Here is a 25,693-nt window from a genome sequence, read left to right on the forward strand (position 1 = left end):
ATGTTCAAAGCTGCACTTTTGGTCTGCGCTCAGGCGCTCTTCATCCAGGTAATTTAATATTGATTTTATGCGTATTAAAATTCGTTTTTATTAGAAATGTGAATATTGGTATGCTGCAGTTAATCAGTGATTAAACATTTTGTATAAATCACAAATACTGACTTATGTTAATACATAAGTAAATACGATTTACCCAGAATAATAGTACAGTACAGTAACAGCCTGTTAATGTCTCACTGCTGGGTTAAGATCTCCTCTCCCTTTTGAGGAGAAGGTTTGGAGCTTATTCCACCACGCTGTTCCAATGGGGGTTGGTAGAATACACATGTCGCATAATTTCAATGAAATTAGATACATGCAGGTTTTCTCACGATGTTTTCCGTCAAACCGTCAAGCACGAGATGACTTATAATCACAAATTAAGCACATGAAAATTCAGTGGTGCTTGCCCGGGTTTGAACTTACGGTCGTCGGTTAAGATTCACGCGTTCTAACCACTAGGCCATCTCGGCTTTCTGAACAACGTTTTAATAAATATTTAATTATAATTTCATTAACGTTTTATAAATTCTTGATTTTATATAGTATTTTTTATTATATACCAAATAAGAACAACACGACAATGATTTCCTCAAAAAAAACAACAGCTTTTACAATTTAATATGACTTAATAACAGGTTTTTTAATCAATTTTTTTTTTATTTCTATGTTAGTCCATCGCTGGACAATGCATCGGAGCTGGATGGGGCGCTCCCTTAGCTGCTGCTCCTTACGGTCTCGCCGGTCCTCTTGCTGGCAACTGTGGATGCGGAATTGCCATCCCTGCCTCCAGCGGCGGTGGTCTCGGTGTATCCAGCGCTTCTGCAATCCCACCAAACGGAGTATCTGTGCTCTCAGAAAACGCTATTGAAGGCACTCTCGCAGTCGCCGGTGCTCTGCCGTTCTTGGGAACCGTCGCTCTAGAAGGTGCTCTGCCAACTGCTGGTGCTGGTGCTGTCAACTACGGATGTGGCAACGGAGCCGTTGCCATTTTGGAGGAACTCGCTCCTGCTGGTATTGCTGGCCCACTCGGCTACGGCTACGGTTCTTATGGTGCTATTGACGGTATCGGCTACGGTGGTCTCGGCTACGGCATCGGACCTCTCGCTGGACCTTACCGCTCTGGTTGCGGCTGTGGTGCCCTCATTTAAACAACAAATACAACTTCAATGAATTTCAACGTATAACTAATAAAGAACATTGTTGTGTTCCGGTTTGAAGGGTGAGTGAGCCAGTGTAATTACAGGCACAAGGGACATAAAATCTTAGTTCCCAAGGTTGGTGGCGCATTGGCTATAAGCGATGGTTGACATTTCTTAGAATGCCAATGTCTAAGGGCGTTTGGTGACCACTTACCATCAGGTGGCCCATATGCTCGTCCACCTTCCTATTCTATAAAAAAAAAAAAAAAAAAAAAAAAACAAAACCTATTAGCATCTGATTTAGTTAGTATTTTATTTTATTAGCCCAATCTGTGTGTAACTGTTGATCCTCTAGACAGATTTCGGCCACGGCGGTCAATCTCAAGAGAGATTAGCCAACTGCGAAGACATATTATAGTGCATTAGTGTGTGCGCAAACACATGTGCACTCTCTATTCCCTAACTCTCTATCTGATGGTCTGTCTATCTAATGGTCTCAAATAGTAACTGTCAAGACTTTACCAATTTACCATCAGCAGCCGAGATTTTTTAAGTAGTGCCTCAATGGTCAACATTAGTATTATGCTAGATACGGTCGGCGCGTGGTTGATGCTGTTTATAAATTTAAAAAAAAAAACAAATATCCAGCTCCGCAGTCATTTATTATATATCTCTTCATATTAACAACTCTATTTGCCGCCAATTTAAAAGACCATATTGCCAACTTCAAAATATTAAAAAGACAGTTACCATAGAAAAATATTACGTCATACTTATTTATAAATTATACCTAAATCAATGAAATATGAGTAAACAATATAACATAAATTAAATATACTATTAACAAGAAATATTTGTTAGTCTCATTAATCACTAATTGTTGGTAGTTTAGATATGTCTTCCATTTTATATAATTTTTATACACAAAAAAATAATGAGTATTGGTAAATCTATGTTAATCACCTATAAAATAAAAATTATAAGCTACTTAGACGGTTGTGAGTGGTTTCAAAGCTCAACATTATAACTAGTATAATACATAATAGATCATTTTGGTATAAAGGTTCATCAACCAAGATCTTGAATTATTTAAATTAGAATAGAATATGCTTTATTGTACACCAAAAGAGTTACAGAACCATTTTAAACACAAACACAAAAGAAACGAAAACTTTTTTTGCACAAAAGGCGGTCTTATCGCTAAAAGAGCGATCTCTTCCAGACAACCTTTGGGTGAAGGACATGAAATATATAAATAAATAAAGCGGTAAGGAGGTGTACTAATCATCTCAATTTTTATTTTTTAAATAAATATAAATATTTATTTATATTTATGTATATATATATATATATACATATATATATATATATATATATTTATATATATATAAATAATATATACATAAACATACATATATAATATATAAAACAAAACATTAAAAAAAATGTTATTATGATAATAATAATAATAAATAGCAATAAAGTGCGACAGATAATAAAACAACACTTTCTGATAATTATAAAGATAAATAATATGCCTTGAGTCGGATTTTAAATGTGTTAATAGTTTGAGATTGTCTTAAGTGGAGTGGTAAAGAATTCCATAGACGATCTGCTTGGACGGAGAAAGAATTGGTATAAAAAGAAGAAGAGTGAGAAGGAATTTTAAGAATTAGATTATCGTCAGATCGTAGAGTGCGGCCGTGCGAGTCCTTAAGGAATTCAAAACGGTGTTTAAGATAGTGCGAAGAATTTGGATGAAAAAGTATACAGTAAAGAAGAGAAAGAATATGAGTATTCCTGCGAAGACGGATTGGGAGCCACTCGAGTTTTTTGCGAAATTCAGAAATGTGGTCAAATTTGTGGAGTTCGAATATAAACCGAATACAGATATTTTGAATACGCTCGAGTTTATTTAATTGCTCCTCTCTTAGGTCAAGATAGCAGGTGTCAGCGTAATCAAGGATGGGCAGGAGGATGGCTTGAGCTAACGCAATTTTGGTAGGAATAGGTAGAAAATTACATAATCTACGAATGGACCCAATTGAGTGAAACATTTTCCTGCTCACTTCACCTATTTGTGACATCCATGAGAAATTTTGATCTATATATATATTCTTAAATTTTTAACTTTGCTGCTTAATGAAATTACAGTATTGTTAAATACAACAGGTGGCAAACAAGAATAGTCTACACGAGGTAATAATTTATAACTGCCAATTATAATAGCCTGGCTTTTAATAGGATTTACTCCGAGACCAAAAGAAAGACTCCACTTTAAAATTTTGTATAAGTCAGAATTAATTAATTGAATAGTATGTGGTAGGTCAGTAATTTTGGAATGGGCATAAATTTGGAGCTCGTCGGCATAAAGCCGAGATGGCCCTGTGGTAAGAACGCGTGAATCTTAACCGATGATCGGGGGTTCAAACCCGGGCAAGCACCACTGAATTTTCATGTGCTTAATTTGTGATTATAATTCATCTCGTGGTTTACGGTGAAGGAAAACATCGTGAGGATACCTGCATGTGTCTAATTTCACTGAAGTTCTGCCACATGTGAATTCTACCAACCCGCATTGGAGCAGCGTGGTGGAATAAGCTCCAAACCTTCTCCTCAAAAAGAGGAGTGGAGGCCTTTAGCCCAGCAGTGGGACATTCACAGGCTGTTACGGTACGGCATACAGGTGGTAGGAAGAAGAGATATGTTGACTTACAGAGCTAATGAAAATTGAGAATAGAAGAGGAGATAAGACACCGCTTTGGGGAACACCGGCACTTACCGCCAACCAGTCCGAGTAAGAATCCTGGATTCGAATACGTTGACGGCGACCATTAAGATAACTATAAAACCAATTAATTACCGATGGAGATATATTAAGAGAATTTAGTATAGCCAGGAGTATGTCGAAATCTACAGTATTGAAAGCATTACTAAAATCAAGCAATGATAAAATTACTTCTTGGTTCTAACTTCCTGGTTATCCATAGCTAATCTGATGTCATCGGTAATCTTGACTAATGCAGTAACCGTACTATGGCCAGATCTAAAACCAGATTGAAAAGGATTTAGCAGGTTGTAGGAAGACAGGAAAATTATGTGTACCTATAAGACTAATGTAGCATGTTAGAATTTCCCGCCAGTTAGAATTTCAAAAGAAACAATAAAAAAGGAAGTTTCACTTAAGGTCAACAACAGAACCATAGTAACTAACAGAAATAGGAGAAGAAAAAAAAATACACAAGCTAACAAAAATAATACAAAAGTTAATAGTGTAAAATAATATCTTTCTTCTCCCATAATATTCTTAATAAATTTTTAATCTACAACAGATATTGGCATTCAATATTGACATTTGACAATGACAAGTAGATGTATTCAACGACGCGAGACACTTAACATACAAAACAAAAGAGTAGATATTAAAAACAAAGCAATTACAGAAAATAGTAACAATTAATAAGGATAAATATCGCAAGAAAGTTAAAAATCAACTAATTCTTTTTAATCATCCTTTTATTGCGTGAAATAGTCACCTTGTCATTGAATAGCATTGAGATCCGACAAACATTCGACTTTATGCCGAGTACCATCTTGAGCTATGATATATATAAAGCCATCACGTGTCCAGCATTTGTCAATACCGAAACGAGATCTTGCTTCAAGAAAGACATCATGCCTACTTTTTGTTAAAAATTCCGATTGCGTGACTCCAGTTCCTTTAAATTTTGTTTTGGCGAACCATATTTTATCTCGAATCGGTACGTCACAAAACTTGACTACAATAGGTCTAGGCTTCTTATCATTAAAGCGACCTAAGCGGTAGGAATTTTTTGTACATGTACTGGAAAAATTCGGCAGAAGTAGATGTTGAACTACGAGACCAGTGACGCGGGATGTTGTTTCCTCTGACTTCGTTTCTGGTACTCCATGTAAAAGAAGCATTCTTCGTCTTCTACGCATTTCCTGACGATCCATCTCTCTTGCAAGAAACTCAACTTGTCGCTGCAATGTGTTAAATGCAGAAATCATAAATGACTTAAAGGTCGTGAATTCTGAAGCCAGAGAAGAAGTTGTAGTAGGCGAGGAAGATTTTTGTAGATCTTGCTGGAACTCATTCATTTTGTTGTTAAACAATTCTGTCATGGCAGACAAAGACTCTTTAATGGTTTCCATAATGTGCTGTTGTGATGTGGTAGTGACGATATAGAGTGAAATTATACAGGAGAATACTTACTGAGGGGTAATGAGATGCTACATATGTTTAATCTATAATAACATTAACTTAAAGCAATTTTTTAAATAAAAGTTTATAAGAGCAAACAAAAGCTTGACTATATTGATTTACTCCTACCCGCTAAAAAATGAAATAAATTATTCTTATTTTATAGTACAAAATTTACTCGTTGGTAGGGCTTTGTGCAAGCTTGTCTGAGTTAGTTCTACCGACTTCAGATATTCTACCGCAAAACAGCAGTACTCAGTATTTTTGTGTTCTGGTTTGAAGGGTGAATGAACCAATGTAACTATGTAGTTACATTGGCTTATTCATGTACACAAGGGACATAACATCTTAGTTCCTCACGGTTGGTGGCACATTGCCGATGTAAGAAATGGTTAATATTTCTTAAAATGCCAAAAAAATAACAATCTTGTTAACGTAGTATTGAATAAGGTTCTACAATTTGGTTCCCGTGCTATGAAATATGTCATAGAGTTTAAAACGGTGATTTTGAATGTTCAGTTGTTTACTTCTGTTGTAATATCTACTGATCAGTTATACTACTGACAAACTTGAATAATTTCGATTAATCAACTTTATTCAAGTTATAAGATTAAGTAATTCAGTCTGTCGATGAGTGATTTTGTTACACGTGACAAAATATTTTAGATCCTAGGTCGGTGGCACATCTTACAGTGGTGATATGTATACAAGATATGTTTGCGATAGTGACCTGAGTGTGGCAACAAGCAGTGTCTGCCCTTTTGCAGATATAAATGAGCAAATGTTCTTTATAAGTATTAATACTTTTCATAAGAAATCACCAGTTTTGTATCGTATTTTTGTAATCTATATATAAATATAATCAATATATATGTAGCGGATTTAAATGGATTGCCAACTAAATGACCGCCATTGTCGTCCGACATGGTAATTTTATTAAATCAGTCAGTTCGCACGTCCGGCACTGGCGCTGTCCCGAGAGCAAGTGACTAAGTATGTCACTCGACAAACGATCACACGCACTACTGACAGATACATGGACATTGACTTTGACAATTGTTAACCTATAAGAGGACATTCACCGTACGGTGTTTCCATTCTAATAAAATAAGTAATGTCATATATCCGCGTAAATTGATTATATTTAACATATAAAAATAATAAGTAAAACACCACTGACAGACTAACTCATGACGACGTCTCCGATACTATAGGTTCAATTGAATTTTTAGCATAGTTACTCTTTTTGTGACATAGACGCTCACTAATTTTATTTTATTAACGGATTTTAAGAAAATTATATTTAAAATAAATTTTTCACCATCTGAAATTTGGAACATGATTTCAAGTAAATTAAAACATAAAAAGCGTTGTATAAATGTACATATATGTTATATGTACATATATATACATCCATGAAAATAATAGGTTTTTCTAAAAGTTTAAACAGAAATAAAAATTATACATTGGAGTGCCAAAATTATAATTTAATTTGATATAGGAATCATTTTTGCCGTTGTTCAATTACAAGTTTTTCTCAGTAAATGTAACCGCCGTTGCAGCCGCAACCGCCGCCGCAGCTACCGGTGATGGTGACAGCTCCAGCAGCTGGCACGACACCTCCGAACTCAACAGCACCGAGGATCGGTACTTGACCAGCAACCAGGGTGGTACCGGCGACGCCCATTTCTCCAGCGACTGCTACATCACCAACACCGGCACCTCCGTAGGCAGCTCCCAATGGAACACCAAGACCAGCACCCCAACCCAAAGCAGCAGGACCAGCAAGACCGCCTTCCCAGCCTAAGCCATTAAGTCCAGCACCCAAGCCGCAGCCAACGGGTCCAGCTAGACCGGTTTCCCACCCAATAGGTCCAGCGATGCCTCCACGAAGACACTGGCTGTAGACATTCTAAGCAAAAACAAGATGTTAAATAAAACCGTTCAGATTGTGATAATATTAAGAAAGAACACAAGCAAAGTTCTCACATGACGGTTATATGTCTATGGTGGATACCTTTACCTAATGCCTTTAAAAAGAACAGAGTTAAAGGTATTTCGCACGTTCTACTAATTATTGAAATTATAAATTGCAATAAGAAACTTTTTACTAAAGACTTACCTGGACCAAGCAAGCTTGGACGCAGACGAGGAGGAAAGCGAAGGTAGACATGATGCTTAGTGCGTATTCAAAATGGCTGAATATACAATGATCATGAGAATTCACCCTAACGCTTATATAGGTGGTACCATTCAAACTATGAATAGATAATAATTATGTCGCAATTGAAAACGTGTTTCAATATAATTTTAATATAATTGATTAAAGTAAGAAATATTTTGCATTGCTCATTATAAAAATTGAGAAATGAAGAATCAATATCAGAATTTAATGAACGATTCGATACTGTAAATAACTCACTAAACAGGCTTCTTTTTCCTCATTAAGGATGTTTGTTAAGATGTTATGATCAAATGAATTATGTAGAAGCAATAACGCCGAAACGAATATTATCGATTATAATATTCATAAATCGAGGTTATATTCATAAATCGAATTAAAAGAAAACATACAGTATTATGTAAACAATTATATCTCTGATATAGATATCTGATATGATATAGTACATTGGTTTAATGTAAATAATCATACGTTAAATTGAAAAAAAGTTGTACAATTTTTCACACCAAAATGTATAAAATATAAAAGGCGAATGGATCTTACAGACATTTGATATAGCAACTGTGTTTGTGCGTGTATTATTACGTGTTTGCGAATTGAGTAATATGTATTTTGATCGAGCACTTTCCAGGGAATCTTGAAACAGAAATCACTTTATGATTTTTGTTTAAAAATATACTTTCTTTCAGTCTTATTTTAAAGAATATAACACATTTGTGTAGCAGAAAGAGCGTAGCTCTATTTTAGAAATACGGGAGTGGAAGCTTTTACAAGTGAATAAACAATACTTGTATTGTTTCAAACAAATTATTCATAGAAATATTTATTTAATAAAGTATACGTACTGTTGTTGAGATATTCATCAAATCGGCCTATCTGCCTCCCTTTACTTATTTTTTTTTCCACGACCACCACCGCCCATAGACATTGGTGATGCAAGAAATACTCGTATTTGATGCGTGGGTACCTGACATGCTTGCAAAAAGCCCTACGACTATAGCACTTGTTGTTGTTTAGCAGTGACAAGTTAACCGAATGATACATTTTTTTTTTTTCTATCTTTAGGATACAGGTGAATTAGCGATTTTCGAAACGCCAAAAAATATCTGATACACAGTCATTCGAGCATGTTTTATCTGTATCAATGACCTGTTAACCAAACGTTTGCATGTCACGTTTTGTTACATAATTCACGGAGGAATCAGCGTTATAACTTACTGTGATAACACTCCCCTACGATGCGTTCAGTATAAAAACCAGTTCGTATACATCTGAAACATTGTGAAGTTTGTATTCAAACGGTAAATATGTTCAAGGCTGCACTTTTGGTCTGCGCTCAGGCGCTCTTCATCCAGGTAATTTAGATATCTAAACATTGAGTTAAACAATTTTTCTCATCATAAACTGTTCTTGGTAGTCTCCATCGTTAAGTTTAAATTCTTATCATAATGTTTTAATAATTAATAATGAATATGAAGAAACATTTATTTTGTACTTCATTTTAGTCTATCGCTGGACAATGCATCGGAGCTGGATGGGGCGCTCCCTTAGCTGCTGCTCCTTACGGTCTCGCCGGTCCTCTTGCTGGCAACTGTGGATGCGGAATTGCTGCCATCCCTGCCTCCAGCGGTGGCGGTCTCGGTGTGTCCAGCGCTTCTGCTATCCCACCAAACGGAGTATCTGTACTCTCAGAAAACGCTATTGAAGGCACTCTCGCAGTCGCCGGTGCTCTGCCGTTCTTGGGAACCGTGGCTCTAGAAGGTGCTCTGCCAACTGCTGGTGCTGGTGCTGTCAACTACGGATGTGGCAATGGAGCCGTCGCTATTTTGGAGGAACTCGCTCCCGCTGGCGTTGCTGGCCCACTCGGCTACGGCCTTGGTTCTTACGGTGCTATTGACGGTTTTGGCTACGGTGGTCTCGGCTACGGCTACGGGCCTCTCGCTGGACCTTACCACGCTGGTTGCGGCTGTGGTGCTCATATCTAAAAATAATAACAATACCTTTTTAATATCAAATAAAGACGTTTATTAATCTACTTATTTGTTTTGTTTTGCGAACCCCAGGATAAATCAATATCAAACAGCATGATTTGGTTCGAAATTGTTCCACTATTAGCCATCTGGTATTCTGTTAAAGAATTACGTTTGTAGTGCATAAGCTTAGATAAAATTATTATTTTAAGGAAACTGTAAAAGGTTTTATGTCGTCATCAGCAGTCGACCTTACCGATCTGGTTGTGGGTGTGGTGCCTTCATTTAAAACAAAAGCAAGCTTCTTATGAAATAAAAGCGTTTATGGATTTTTTGTTTTGTATTATATTGACCCTTACGATTCATATTTCATAGCATATATAATAATCATTATATGTCTTTCTGCATATAAAAAATTAACAATTATCTGGATAACTTTTGGAGATAAAAATTGGCTCATTTAATTGTTAAATTATGTGTGTCTTTGAAACCTAAATACTGTTTCTTATATGAGTATATATTGAAGTTATATAAGGTGTAGGAAAAGATATACGCAGAGGAAAATAAATTAGAATTCATTTAAAAGATGTAAGTCATACATCTAATAAAGATCGGCAGACGGTTAAATAAGCCATCCATGAGTGATCACTATCGTCCATAGACCATTGGCACTGTAAGAAATATTAACAATTTCTTTCATCGATCACCAACCTTGAAAACGAAGATGTTATGTCCGTCGTACCTGTAGTTATATTGCTTTACTTCCCCTTCAAACTGGGATACGACAATATTTAATTGCTATTATTTACCTTCAAGAAAAGAGCGTACTCATTCCTTAAAGGCCGGCAACGCACCTTCGGGTGACAAGACCTGCAGGTGTTCATGGGCGTTTCATTTCATTCATGGGCATGGTAGTCACTTTCCATCAGGTGAGCCTCTTGCTCGTTTGCCCCCTCTAACAAAAAAAAAAGTGTGACGAGTGCTATCTTAACGGGCTTCCTTGAAACCCTACCATCAAGTCATCCGTGGTGTATGTACTGCAAATCCTCTCCGCGAAAGGAGAGGAGCTCTTAGGTCAGTACTATAGTATAGGCTACAGGCTGTTATTATACATGACTTCCTACTGTTATTGCGGGGATAAGACGTCAGGTTAAGTAGGTTGTAAATTAGTATAAACGACAAACAAAACACTGTTGCCCTTAATTTACTCATAACAAAATTTTAGTAGATGTTATTGAAATATTCTACAATAAGAAATTATTTCGGCGAACAGATGTTGCTCTATATGATGAGCTTATTTTTTTACCGTGTACTATTATTTATTTTATCTACCTATTTTTCGAAATATTTATCTCAATAAGTTCAATATCCCAAAAACTTAAGCTAGGAGTAGTAAGTAATCTTAACTCAGCATTCTAAAATCATGACAACACATTATACATTGCATTATATTGCTTACATCGCATTACATTACAAAACATCGCATAACATCGCAATAGATCGCAGTATATGTGTTAACAACGAAGCATTATTTACATAACATGTTTAATATAAATAAAATAATGGCCGTTACAACACGGCAGTTATGAAACATCAAAGTTGATGGTTTTTCAAATAATTTATAATTGAAGAAAAACAACAGAGTTTTGTTATTAAAATATATTTTTTTGCTTCGTGTATAGTACACTCACTCACGTGGAGATGCAATCGGTAAGAAATTCAGTAGTAACTCTTTTCCAACAGACATTACATACGTCTCGATTGCCTCGTTGGTCTAGTGGTTTGATGACCCAGAGGACCTGGAGGTCCTGTGTTCAATTCCCAAGTCGGAAAAAAAAACTTATTGGGGTTTTCTGTCAGAAAATTCTCAGTAGCCTCCCGCAGTCTGGAAGTTGGATGTATGTACGTACTCCCGTGCCTCGGAAAGCACGTAAAGCCGTTGGTCCTGTGCCTGAACTCTTTCCGGTCGTGACGGATTGCTGTCCCATCGGATTATAGAGAGTAAAGGAAGAGAGAGTGTACCTGTGTTTGCGCACATCCTTGTGCGCTATAATATCTCTTGCGTAGTTTGCTAATTTCTCTTGATTGGCCGCCGTGGCCGAAATCGGTCTGCAGGACATTATTTATTATTATTATATTATTAAATACAATTGAATTAAATTTTATTCTTTATAAAGATCAATGAATTCTCTCATGATTTATTATCATCTCTTTAATGTTCTATGTGATAATTCAATTTAAAAATTGTCAAAATTTCTAATTCTTGATAACGATATATGTAAGCTTTATAGTTTCAAATCAAAAATAAATTTGTGTTTTATAGAGCCGATATGGCTCAGTGAACAGCAGACGTGAATCATAAGAGAATATTGCGAGTTCAAATTCAGGCAAGCATCACTGAATTTTCATGTGCTTCATTTGTGTTTATAATTCATTTGCGATCGTCGTGGAAGGAAAAAAATGCGAAACCTGCACGTGTCATTTGCAAATCTGCTACGTGTTTATTGGAAACAACTGGCATTGTAAGTTCCAAACATTCTCTTCAAAAAGGAGGAAAGGCCCAGCAGAAGGACATTTGTAAGCCGTTATTTTACTTGATAGTTCCAAATATTTCTATTTTATTGTTAATGCCTCGTGCAAAATGTGAATGTGTGTGTCGTATATTTTTGCAGAGCAGAGTCAAGAACTGCGAATTCTTCTTAATAATGTTTATTGATTATAATAGACCATTGTTTTTTTTTCTTTTGCTACGATGACAAACCAACCGAATAGCCACAAAGATTCAGGCAAAATGTTCAAATAATTTTCTTAGATGTTATTGGTATATATTTTTCTGTGGTAAATTTGAGCACAAGAAAATTGATATTATTTACTTATTTTAATTATTTAAAAATTATGTTTTTATTGTGAATAATAATTGATTTTAATTAAAATAAATAAAAATAATATTATTATTTTCATTTTTATACTATACACGCAATTAAAAATAATTTTGTCCAACACTATATGTAAACTATATATATGACAACTAGAAATTAATGTTAGGCCATAGACATACTAGATCAAACAAATGGATCTTTTCCAATGTGTAATCCATTTATATTTGATGCTTGAAGCTTCCTGTAGAAATCTTGTCGACTTTTATTTATAATATTTTGGAAGAAAAACAAAAAATTAAATGCCAAAAATATTGTTTAATTATGTTCAGGTAAGATTTTCTCCGTTAATCATGTAACATTTTTTTCTCAGTAGATGTAACCACCGTGGCAGCCGCAGCCGCAGCTACCGGTGATGGAGACTGCTCCAGCGGCTGGCACGATACCTCCGAATTCGACAGCACCGAGGATCGGCACTTGACCAGCAACCAGGGTTGTACCAGCGACGCCCATCTCTCCAGCGACTGCTACATCACCGACACCAGCACCACCGTAGGCAGCACCGCATGGAGCAGCAATACCAGCGCCCAATCCGTAACCAGCGGGACCAGCAAGTCCGGGACCCCAGCCGTAACCGAGGGGTCCAGCCAGACCACCTTCCCAGCCAAGAGGTCCAGCTAGCCCACCATGGCACTGGCTATATACATTCTAAATAATAAAAAAGATACATTAAAAAAATACAGATAATATAGTAACAGATGTATATAAGGAAGTAGACAAACAAACAACAAATGCATTTCTGGTGGTAGATACATTAAATATAAAGTGATTAATTAATAGGTTTTCTTTACATAAGTGTCATTATATTCGTCATTATATTCATTCTAAAGTTACACTGAACAATAATTACTTTTTACTAAAGGTTGCTTACCTGTACCAAGCAAGCTTGGACGCAGAGGAGAAGAAAAGCGAAGGTAGACATGATGCTTGGTGCGTATTCAAAGTGGCTGAATATACAATAATTATGAGAATTCATCCTAACGCTTATATATGTACCATTCGTACATAGAATAGAAATGATGCAATTCCTAAACGTGTCTCAATATATGTTTAATTATATTGATAAAGGAATATTAAGAATTTTATATACACATTGTAAAATAATTTTCGGTATGTAACCTGTGATAATTTCAGTTTTAATAATGCAGGTGAAAACGAAATATATTTTCGATTTCAATATTTACTTTACACTTTATTGTACACCACAAAGATTAAAAAAAAAAAGGATACACCCTAGTTTTTATACCTAATAAATAATGCATCTAGATTTAAGTTATAATTTTTTCGGATTTTAAATGTTATATTGGTCTAATTACTCCTGGTGAATCTTAATCAATAAAATGAAATGAGTAGCATCCAACTTTGGTGACTTTATCGCTACATAGCGAACTCTTACAGGCAACCAACGGTGTAAGGAATTACTCATAGGATATCAGGTAGGTGGTGTATGCAATAATAATAAATATGAATCACGGATTTTCATGTGCTTAATCTTCTTCTCAAAGGAAGAAAAGGCCTTCAGGCTTAGGCCTTAGGCCAGTCTATCAGTAGGAAATTCACAAGCTGATACTTTGTACTATAATAAAATTTAATGGTGGTATAACTCGCAAACTGCCTCCGTGGCCGAAACCAGTCAGGAGCACATCATCATACATTACCATATCAGATCTAAGAATGTGAGATATTTTAGAGCGTATAATAGTTTTGATAGAATTATCAAATTTTAAAGCATTTTTTTTGACGATATAACTTCTTTACACGAGAAACAGACAAGATCACTTGTCAAGACGTTTGTACCACCTTCGATGTGATTCGAAGATATCGCTCACGAAAGGATTTATGGTCGACATAGCCTCGAGATACCAGTGTCGGGATGCACTTGTTTCAGTACTTTGTAAATGTAAATGGCGTAACCCTCCTTCCTCGGACTTGGAGATATTCTTCTGAGTTTTGCACGATTTCTTGGTGAGCTTTTCGTTTGTCTTAGGAATGATGATCAATTTACAAATTTAAAATACCATGGCTATAGACGATTGTCGAAATCCATGACATCATGTGTTCATATCTAAAGGCACGGTCATGCGTAAATTTATTACTTACATCGATTGACCAAACGTTTTCATGACACGTTTTGTTTCATAATGCATGGTGGAATCCGCTTTACTAACTTACTTTGATAACGCCCTTTTCGATGCTTTCAGTATAAAAACCAGTTCGTAGACATCTGAAACATTATCAAGTTTGTATTCAAACGGTAAACATGTTCAAGGCTGTACTTTTGGTCTGCGCTCAGGCGCTCTTCATCCAGGTAATATTCTCAAATTTTAATCTAACCAAAAATGTAGTATTTATATATTTAGATATTAACGCAATACATAAAAGTTTATACTAATTTGTGGTTTGTAAAATTTAAATCTAAGAATAAATTTGGGTAAGTTTTCATTTTAAAAAGTATTTAATAAATTGGCTGTACTGCTGGCTAGCTGTAAATTTACGAATAAATGTTGATATTTACAATTAAATTGTAATTTGGTTTTGTTTTAGTCCATCGCTGGACAATGCATCGGAGCTGGATGGGGCGCTCCTTTAGCCGCTGCCGCTCCTTACGGTTTCGCCGGTCCTCTTAATGGCAACTGTGGATGCGGAATTGCTGCCATCCCTGCCTCCAGCGGTGGCGGTCTCGGTGTATCCAGCGCTTCTGCTATCCCACCAAACGGAGTATCTGTACTCTCAGAAAATGCCATTGAAGGAAATCTCGCAGTCGCCGGTGCTCTGCCGTTCTTGGGAACCGTCGCTCTAGAAGGTGCTCTGCCAACTGCTGGTGCTGGTGCCGTCAACTACGGATGTGGCAACGGAGCCGTTGCTATTTTGGAGGAACTCGCTCCCACTGGTATTGCTGGCCCACTCGGCTACGGCCTTGGTCCTTATGGTGCTATTGACGGTTTCGGCTACGGTGGTTACGGCTACGGTATCGGACCTCTCGCTGGACCTTACGGCGCTGGTTGCGGCTGCGGTACTCACATCTAAAAACAACACGAATCTGGTCTTCTTGTCAAATAAAACTATCATGCAGTAATTATTGTTTATTATTTTATAAAAAGTATAAATGAGTTAATCTACGATTATTTAGATAAGATTAGAAAAGTTGTGATAAGAAGTAAAATATTGAAAATGAGAAAGTATATAATTTGCAAATCTATATCTCGTCCATTTATGACTGAGTCGCTGAAATAATAATTCAGTTTGAATAGTGAACCTTAGGAATGGACTTAATATCTTCTTGAATAACTCTCCCTAAAATTTATTTAATGAAAAATTACATTAATTGGAAAATTAACATCTCAAAAGTTTCACGAATACAAAATATTAAGTCGCGGGTAACAGATACTTGCTTGTTTTTAATAACTTAAATTTTAGACACAGTAAGTTTTAAAATAAACTTAAGTAATTAGTTAAACCCTGCAAGTGTCTTATTGCTTCGAAAAGGCACCGGCACCTTCATAAGCAGCTCCTCTTGAGGAAAAGCTCCAAGCTTATCCCACTATGCTGCTCAAATGCAGGATAAACTTGAAGTTGAAATGCGAGAGGTATATTAGTTATAATAATAATTAAGTATTGCTTTTTTCAAATAATTTTAAGAAATATTTCACTAGTAGAACTTTATATGTTTCAAAAATAATTTTTAGTTGTAAATAATGCAACAGTATTTGCAATTAAGGAGATTTAATGATATATCATTCATAAAGAAGATTTCTATTATTATAAAGAAATAATGGAATAAGCTCCATACCTTCTTTACCAAAAGGGAGCCCAGCAGTGGGACATTCACAGGCTAGTACTAATTAAAAAGAAAATTGAACGTAGGCATGTTTACTATACGATAACGCTCAACCGCACGACCGCGCATTCCGATGTTACTTAAATTTTTTAAATATATATAATATATATAATATAATTGGAGATAGAGTAGTATATATATATTATGTTTTTATACTCCCACTTGTCATTCATCACATAATGCTAACTGTTTTCTAATCAGAGCTTGTCGCGAATATAATAAGCATTTTGGGAACATTGATATATTCCATTTATCTTTGATTAAATTTAAAGATAATATTTGTAACAATCTTAAATTAACTTAATTATGTATTTTTAATATTGTCCAATAATTTTTCTCTTATTGTGTTAAAGTATTTGAGTGCATTTTATGTTTCATCAATCGGTGGAAACTTCGCTGGATAATGTGATATTTAAATTGTATTATGTAATTAGATTATATTTTATATCTGTTTGTTTCCCAAATATTAAATAAATAAATAAATATAAATCATTTAATGGTAATCCTTGAAATTCCAAACATCCTCTTTTGGATATGTGTATTGTTGTTCAATCGCTTCTTTTCAACTTAACTGGTTTTTTATTTGGTAAATAATAACAGGAAATTGTATTAATTATACGTAAAAGATTAAGTTTTATATATTTTTGGTCATATAAATCAAGTTATTAATGATTTCATATATAGATACGACAAAATAAACTAGCTTAGTAAATAACTTTTAAAAATTTATTTATAGCACAAACAAGAAAATCAGCGTTACACTGTACGTTTGTCTTTAATCTCTCTATCGCCATTCCTTCCCTCTCTCACTCGTGTGTGCGAGTGAGAGAGGGAAGTATGTGTATACTTCCCTTTCTTTCATACGCTGCGTTCCGTTTTAACAATAAGCATACTATAACATAATATAATATTTTTATCCCACATAAATAGGCACATATTTTTATGCGACTACACCTTCGATCAATAATACCGAATATTGTTGATCGAAGAACAATACAGCTTGTTACGAGAGTTTTTACTTTTATTAGAAGCACATGAATTAGTTTTTTCAACCATCAGAAGATTGAAATTGATATCTTCATTATAAATATGAGAAGAAAATGTCCAAAGGTGGGTGTTTTGTGGAAATATTTGTTCGTGAAAAACAAAACAATTCAATAAAATTATTTTTGTAAATGCAAATTTTAATACAACATGTTTTCATATTCAATAATTATTATGGTCGAAATTTGACTACTGAGTGGACACCACTTATAATAAAACGACTAAATTAAATCTTCAGCAATGTTTTTATTGTCATACAAATTAAAAAATATATGTCCTTTCTTCTTAGTAAATGTAAGCACCATTGCAGCCACAGCCGCAGCTACCGGAAATGGAGACAGCTCCAGCAGCTGGAACGACACCTCCAAACTCAACACCACCGAGGATCGGCACTTGACCAGCAACCAGTGTGGTACCACCGACGCCCATCTCTCCAGCGACTGCTACATCACCAACACCGGCACCTCCATAAGCAGCAACACCGCAAGGAGCAGCAAAACCTGCGCCCCAACCCAGAGCAGCGGGACCAGCAAGACCAGCACCCCATCCCAATTCAGCAGGGCCAATAAGACCGGCTTCACAGCCTAGAGTAGGAGCGGCGAGAGCAGGCCCAATAGCACCACGTAGGCACTGGCTGTATACATTCTAAAAGAAAAAAGAACGTTTAACATTTTAAAAAAATAACGCTAAACTGTTAAGAACAGTTAATTTGAGATCTCATTTCTTTGAAAAAATATTTTACCTGAACCAAGCAAGCTTGAACGCAGAGGAGCAAAAAGGCAAAGGTAGACATGTCAGTTGGTTTGTTTTCAACGTTGCGAAGACAATGATTTTTAAGAAATATTGTCATGCTTTTATACCAATTTCTATTATATTTTATGCAATAGTTCTGGACGTGTCTATTTTAAAAATATTACATCTTTAAAAAGTTAGGCATTTTAACATTTTGACATATTTCTTACCAATACGCCAATAGTATTGTGAAAAAATACGTGTAAAAAAAAAAAAAAATATCAGTGCCAAATAGAAATTAAATGATATTTTTTTATCAATTAGAGGATAGTTCGACTAGGAGTTGGTACTCCTCCGTGGATACGGCGGAACACACGCGCGTAGAGTGCCCGGCTTGGGCGGAGCCTCGCGCGGTCCTATCCACGGCCGTAGGTGGAGACCTGTCGCTTCCGGCCGTCGTCGAGAAGATGGCCGGAAGCGAAGAGATCTGGGCGGCAGTGTCCCGGTTCAGCGCATGCGTCATGTCGCAAAAGGAGGAGGCAGAGCGGGAGCGGGAGGACGACGTGGACTCGCTCCCGCAACGAAGAAGGAGACCTCTTCGACGGCGACGTGCCTTCGCAGGCCGGACGCTGCCGCAGAGTTAAGGTGTGGATGGCGGCGGAGCCAGTCTGTTGATCCGCCGCGGGGCTTCAAGCCCTGACGCCCAGCCTCCAGTGGCGGACTCGGGGGAGTCCGTCACGTAACAGGACGGAGGCACAGAGAGGAGGGAGGCGCGTCCTAACATCCTGGCGCGCTCTCGAGATGGGTCGCCTTATGGCGACGACCGCTGGCGGGGTTGCGGTTGTAAGTCACAACGTTCCCGTGATCCCGCCGCCTTGTGGAGAGGCGGAAATTCGGGGAGGTTTTAGTGGGTAGGACGGGGCCGTCTGCCCCGTGAGTCCCACATACCCGTCCCGGTCCCCCCGGACCGGGCGGCAGGCGTAAATGCCTTTCCTCCCCGAAAAAAAAAAGGAGTTGGTACTCCTAATGAAATGTTTTACGCAATGCGTTCGAATTTTTTTGGCTCTATCATTAGACTGTTAATACGCCAGTCATTTCAAAAGTCAACTGATTAAAAACACTTAAAACTAATACTCCTTATTGTATATTTTTTTATAAGATCACCAACAAAATACACACAAATACATGAACATGAACAAATACATGACAAAATAAAGACAAATAATGGGACCTAATCACAATTACAGATAAAACTGCATGCACAATAAGGCAAAACACATTTTTGAATAAAAAAAATCCAAATATAAGACAACAATAATTAAAAATAATAATAATAGTAAAGAAAAAATATAATACAGCAATTAAAGTAAAAATAAAATACAAACAAGGTCTTCCTCGTACGAGAGGCGGCTTTATCGCTAAGACTTCGATCATTTCCAGGCCTTTAAACAGAGGGAAAAAAGAAAAAGAAAGTACACATTTTAGTAAATATAATCTTCTAATGTAACAGTGTTAATGCCACGTATTTTTTCACAATTCTTTTTTTAAATTGCATCACACCAACTGCAATGCAGATAAAGCTTTCTTACGTTTCGTTAGTATAAAAACTGACTAGAATTTCTTCGTACCATTATCAAGTTTGCATTCAAACGATAAACATGTTCAAAGCTGTACTTTTGGTCTGCGCTCAGGCGCTCATGATCCAGGTATGTCATACAGAAATTCCTATATTACTGGTGGTAGGCTTTTGCGGAAGCTCGTCTGGGTAATTACCACCAACTCATCAGATATTCTACCGCAAAATAGCAGTACTTGCTATTGTTGTGTTCCGGTTTAAAGGGAGAGTAAGCCAGTGTAACAAGGGACATAACATTTTAGTTCCCAAGGTTGGTGGCGAATTAGCGATGTAAGCGATGGCTAACATTTCTTACACTGCTTTTGTCTAAGGGCGTTGGTGACCACTTACCACCAGGTGGCTTATATGCTCGTACACCTACATATACTAAAAAAAAAATTGAATAATTTATTAATTATTTAAATCTTTTGTTATTTTTTTAATAACAATGGAAGCTATATTTGAATATGTTTTATCTAGTCTATTGCTGGTCAATGCATCGGAGCTGGATGGGGTGCTCCCTTAGCCGCACCTTACGGTATCACCGGTCCTCTTGCTGGTACCTGTGGCTGTGGAGTTGCTGCGATTCCTGCTTCTAGCGGTGGTGGACTCGGTGTCTCCAGTGCTTCTGCTATCCCTCCAAACGGAGTATCTGTGCTCTCAGAAAACGCTATCGAAGGAACTCTTGCAGTCGCCGGTGCTCTGCCGTTCTTGGGAACCGTCGCTCTAGAAGGTGCTCTGCCAACTGCTGGTGCTGGTGCTGTCAACTACAGTTGTGGAAACGGAGCCGTTGCCATTGTGGAGGAACTCGCTCCCGCTGGTATTGCTGGCCCACTTGGCTACGGCTTTGGTCCTTATGGCGCTATTGACGGCATCGGCTACGGTGGTTTCGGCTACGGCATTGGACCTCTCGCTGGACCTTACCACGCTGGTTGCGGCTGTGGTGCCCTCATCTAAAAACTTTTACAAAATATAACTTACATTCACTGCAACTGTATGAACTAAATATCACAATAATGTTTTAGAAATAATTATATGTAAATAACTTTAAAAATCAATAGAAAATTGAATAATATATGATTTGTGTAATATACTCATTTGTATTTAATTACAATCACATACCTAGTACCTGCAGTGCTATTGTGTAAGAATTCACTTCATTACTCACCCGTGAAATGTTGCCAAGCGACTTATGGTGATATACTATTTTGATTCGTGTATTCTTGAAATGTTATGATTATTATGGTCAATGTCGCATACCGCTTTCTGTCATTTCACGACTACGATGAGTTTCGCGTATGTTCTTACAGAATAGCTTATTGGTTATTAAGTGTAACAACTGTAACCTCAATGTTTTAATTAAAATAGAAACTAAAAGATTTTAGATAATTTAATGTACTTAGTTGAATTACTCGGGAAGTTACAGTTAACAGCCTATGAATGTTCCAATGCTAGGCGAAGGCCTCCTCTTCCTTTTTAAAGAGAAGGTTTGGAGCTTATTCCACCACGCTGCTCCAATGCGGGTTGGTGGAATACATAAGTGGCAAAATTTCAATGAAATCGGACACATGCAGGTTTCCTCACGATGTTTTCCTTCATCGTCAAGCACGAGATGAATTATAATGACAAATTAAGCACTTGAAAATTCAGTGGTGCTTGCCCGGTTTGAATCCACGATCATCGGTTAAGATTCACGCGTTCTTACTATAGGGCCATCTCGGCCCTATCAGGGCTATCTACTCGGGAACGGAAATGATAAAAAAAACTTATATAATAAATAATATGCAATCGTTCGGTTGCATGTTTTCGATATTTGCTTAAATTCTAATTAAAAGGTTATGTTATTTGATTGGCTTAATTGTAGTATATATTTTATCTATGTTATTATAGAAAGCTAGAGTTTTTTTAAACTATGGACTAATCTTAGGATTTTCAATGCGGGCGTCTATCACCGTCCAGGGGACGGTGATTAAGGTGCAAGCCCAGATGAGGTATCTGGGCCTGATCCTGGACGGAAGATGGAGCTTCAGGCAGCATTTTGTCCAACTCGGCCCGAAGCTTATAAGCGCTGCTGCTGCCCTGGGCCGCCTCCTACCCAATGTAGGAGGGCCGGAAACACCATGTCGGCGCTTATACGCTGGCGTGGTACGCTCCATGGCGTTGTATGGTGCACCCATTTGGGTGGATGCTCTCACCGCTCGTAACAGAGCTTTTCTGTGGAGGCCGCAAAGAGTCATAGCGGTGAGAGCGATACGTGGGTACCGTACGGTGTCATGGACGGCAGCGACACTTCTCGCGAGCGATCCGCCTGGGAACTCCAGGCAGAGGTGCTTGCGGAAGTGCAACAGTTCCGGGTGGAAACGAGGTCAAGCGGCGTCCGTCCAGGATCGGCGGAGGTTGAGCGAGTCAGGGCCCTAGCCCAGCGAGCCTTGATTCGTAGGTGGGAGGAAGACCTGAGGTCCCCCTCAGCAGGCCTAGTGACAGTGGAGGCGGTCCGCCCCCACTTGAGTCGCTGGGTGGAACGGAGTCACGGCACACTCACATTCAGTCTGACGCAGGTACTTACCGGACACGGTTGTTTCGGTAAGTACCTGCACCGGATACCGAGGCGGGAGGTGACACCCTCCTGCCATGAGTGTGGTGCGCCTTCGGACACAGCGTGCTACACTCTGATGGAGTGTGCCGCTTGGGGACCTCAGCGCCTGTCCCTGGCGGCCTTAGTCGGTGAAGACCTCTTGCTGCCGAGTGTCATAAGTGCCATGCTTGGTAGCGAGAAGTGTTGGTTGGAGACGGTCTCCTTCTGCGAAAATGTAATGTCGCAGAAGGAGGCAGCGGAGCGGGAGCGTGAGGAGAGGGCCTCCGCTGACTCGCTTCGCCAAAGAAGACCGGGGAGAAGGCGTCGGCGCTATGCGCATCTTCTCCTCCCGCCCTAAGTGTTGCCGGAGTTAGGGGGTCTTTGTACCCTGAGAACCCCCTAGGATTTGGAGGCCTGCAGAGGCAAGCCAACCGTCAGGGCGTCACGGTACTATGCGCAAGTGATCCCGTGACGTCCCTCGAAAAGGCGGTGTGGGTACCGCTGGTTTTTAGTGGGTATTCCGGCGCATACTCGGCGCCGGCGAGTCCCACATACCCCCCCATTTCAAGTGGGGAAAACGCGTAAACGCGTTTTTCCAGCGAAAAAAAAATAAAAGGATTTTCAAGTGCAATTTAATAAAAAAATCGCATTAGAAAGCTCGTTTACTGATTTAGGTTATAGACTATCCAATGGAAAAAGAAAAAAAACGTAAATAAACTACTTTGACCTTGAACTGACATGACATTTAAGGGGAGAGAGGAGATGGAGGTTACTAGTGAGGAGTAAATTACTGAATGAGTAGTTAAACTCTAATATTTAATTGTTTTTATACTTAAATTGGGTGTTGATTTGTATAAAGGTAATCTACATTTACCTTTTTTTACTTACTTTGGAATTTTTCGTTACATTACTATACATAATAACCAACTTTTTTTTATGGCATGTTTATATTACACGTATTTTTTTACAAATATTTTATATTACATAAAAATCACAAATTAATAAACAAATATGTATTTAAGAATATCAAAACTTGTATAAAATAATATATTTTTGAATTACCAAAGTTCATTTGTTTTCCATTCGTTAAACGCACATCGAGATTATATAATTAATAAACTGATATTCATTGTTGGTTTATCAAAAATGGCGTTTTGAATGTCTGCGAAATTTTAATCGGAAGTGAAATTAAAGTGGAATATTGTTGTATTATAAATGATGATATATTAAACAACATTAGGCAATAATAATAATGTCCTCCAAATCGATTTCGGCCACGGCGGCCAATCACAAGACAGATTAGCCAACTACGCAGGAGATATTATAGTGCACAATTGTGTGCGCAAATACAGGTGCACTCTCTATTCCCTAATCCGATGAGACGGCAATCCGAACCGGAAAGAGTTCAGGCGCATGACCAACGGCTTTACGTGCTTTCCGAGGCACGGAAGTAAATACACTTCCGATTTCCAGACTCCGGGCTGCTACTGAGAATTTTATGACAGAAAAATTTAATATATTTTCATTGGCCCGACCTGGGAATTGAGCATCGAGCCACTAGACTAACAAGGCAGTAATTAGGCAATAGTGCCTCGGTCTTGGGTAGAATGCCACAGGACAATCTTTTATACCGCGTGTTTTTTATATAAATTTGTAATGCGTGTTTTGTTTTTTTTTATATTTTAATTTTATATATTATAAAAATGACTGTACATAGCTTAAAAAAGTACATAATAAAAACTTTCTGTACTAAAAAACAATAATTGTTTGCTAATATTATAGCATAATACAGTGGAGTTATAAGCGCTTGGAATATTTAAATTTACGGTTTGTTTATCGATTAGAGTAGACTATCTATGCACGGAGCAGTAACGTTTAACGTGGGTGAAACTTTATATTTAGTCTTTGTTTATTAGTCAGGTGTGAAACTCCTAAGGCAAATAAGTTTATTAAAGATTGCAGAGTATTTTTGTAAATATTTTTGTAAGTTAGTTAATTTTTTATTTATCTTTTTCTACGACATAAATTAACTTAAACTCTGTGTTACTTTTGTCATTTCTTCTTATTTTTACTCATGTGGTGTGATCCAAATAAAGACTTTATCTATCTATCTATCTATCTATAAATAATAAATGTTTCTATTAATTTACCGTAATCAAAAAGCATAAGTTATCAACGTTACACGAGTGAGATACGCATTGAGTTCAAGGAAAAAAAAGAGGCTTTATATATTATTCATGATTTTTTCTATTGATGCTTAACTACACTTTTTCTTAATATTGTTTTCTTTTAATTGTTTTAAATTTGCACTCCAATCTTGTCAGAATATGTGGATATTGTTAGAATTCTTAACTGTCATAGGCATTAACTATGAATGTTTTGTCTCTTTCTTATGAAAGACAAATTGCTTATGACAGAGAGAGAGAGACACCAGTAACATACGTGAACGTGAACGCTAATAAGTAAGACTGTGAGTTTCTTTAAATAAGAGAAGAAATTGTGAATGTTATTCCACTGTTTCTCGGGAAATAAGTAAAGTTGGGGTTGGACCTGATCTCTCTCTTCAATCACGTGCACCTACTTGTGTATTATAATATATCCGCGTAGTTGGACAGTCTCTTAATAATTTATGTCATGCCCATTTAATTGATCTTAGGGACATCATCGCCATCGTCATCAAGAACAAATATAATTAAGGAAAGCTATTAAATAAAAATATATAAAATATTCGCATGCCAATCAAGTTTATTAAGTCCGTTCAAGCAGTAATCAATATTCTAGGTTATTCAGTACAGGTAACCACCGCAGCCGCAACCGCAACCGCAGCTACCGGTGATGGAGACAGCTCCAGCAGCTGGCACGATACCTCCGAATTCTACAGCACCGAGGATCGGTACTTGACCAGCGACGAGGGTCGTACCAGCAACGCCCATCTCACCAGCGACTGCAACATCACCGACACCGGCACCTCCATAGGCAGCGGCGTAAGGAGCAGCTAAACCAGCGCCGAATCCGTAACCAGGACCAGCAAGACCGCCTTCCCAGCCTAAACCAGCGATGCCGGGACCCCAACCACACCCAATGGGTCCAGCCAGACCGGCTTCCCATCCAAGAGGACCAGCTCCGGCACCACGCAGGCACTGGCTGTATACATTCTAAACAACAAAAAAACAAATCAGATATTTGTATATTTGCATATTATTATTTATCATATATTTTTTACATATATGATATACATAAACTGCCTGATAGGCGGACGATAAATACTGGTGGAATTGCCTTAGACATTAATAGCAGAGAACACTGTGCATAATAACTACGTTTAAATTATACTTCACTTCGTGGTAAGGCTTGTAAGCCCTTCTGGGTCTCACACCTCACGTATTGTTATTTTC

General features: G+C 37.5%; 4 protein-coding genes across 7 annotated transcripts in view; 2 read left to right on the top strand and 2 right to left on the bottom strand.

Moving 5' to 3' along the window:
- LOC126779231 (chorion class B protein M3A5-like) lies at positions 1-9,579 on the top strand. Its single transcript, XM_050503157.1, has 3 exons — positions 1-48; positions 714-966; positions 9,350-9,579. The coding sequence occupies exons 1-3, from the start codon at positions 1-3 to the stop codon at positions 9,571-9,573; spliced, it is 525 nt and encodes a 174-aa protein (XP_050359114.1). The 3' UTR covers positions 9,574-9,579.
- Positions 6,916-25,693, bottom strand: part of LOC126779244 (chorion class CA protein ERA.1-like) — a 19,024-nt gene continuing 246 nt past the window's right edge. The window contains exons 2-3 of one of the 3 annotated variants that reach the window (XM_050503172.1): positions 12,881-13,142; positions 6,916-7,026 (exon numbers count right to left, since the gene is read on the bottom strand). In XM_050503172.1, coding sequence (XP_050359129.1) covers positions 6,944-7,026; positions 12,881-13,142 — 345 coding nt within the window. In that variant the 3' untranslated portion in view covers positions 6,916-6,943. Of the gene's footprint in view, positions 7,319-7,528; positions 7,580-12,880; positions 13,143-25,693 lie in introns of those variants that run through there. The other 2 variants (XM_050503173.1, XM_050503170.1) reach the window with 2 other exon arrangements.
- LOC126779229 (chorion class B protein PC10-like) overlaps positions 8,881-25,693 on the top strand; it is a 19,263-nt gene continuing 2,450 nt past the window's right edge. Inside the window, exon 1 of one of the 2 annotated variants that reach the window (XM_050503155.1) lies at positions 8,881-8,943. In XM_050503155.1, the coding sequence (XP_050359112.1) occupies positions 8,896-8,943 (48 nt within the window). In that variant the 5' untranslated portion in view covers positions 8,881-8,895. Of the gene's footprint in view, positions 8,944-14,684; positions 14,803-25,693 lie in introns of those variants that run through there. The other variant, XM_050503154.1, reaches the window with a different exon arrangement.
- LOC126779248 (chorion class CA protein ERA.1-like) lies at positions 17,662-18,169 on the bottom strand. The gene is made up of 2 exons (XM_050503177.1): positions 18,119-18,169; positions 17,662-18,021 (listed from the first exon to the last, which is right to left on the bottom strand). Exons 1-2 carry the CDS (start codon positions 18,167-18,169, stop codon positions 17,662-17,664), a joined length of 411 nt encoding a protein of 136 aa, XP_050359134.1.

Source organism: Nymphalis io, chromosome 28, assembly GCF_905147045.1.
Source record: "Nymphalis io chromosome 28, ilAglIoxx1.1, whole genome shotgun sequence".
In the NCBI taxonomy this organism is placed as follows: domain Eukaryota; kingdom Metazoa; phylum Arthropoda; class Insecta; order Lepidoptera; family Nymphalidae; genus Nymphalis; species Nymphalis io.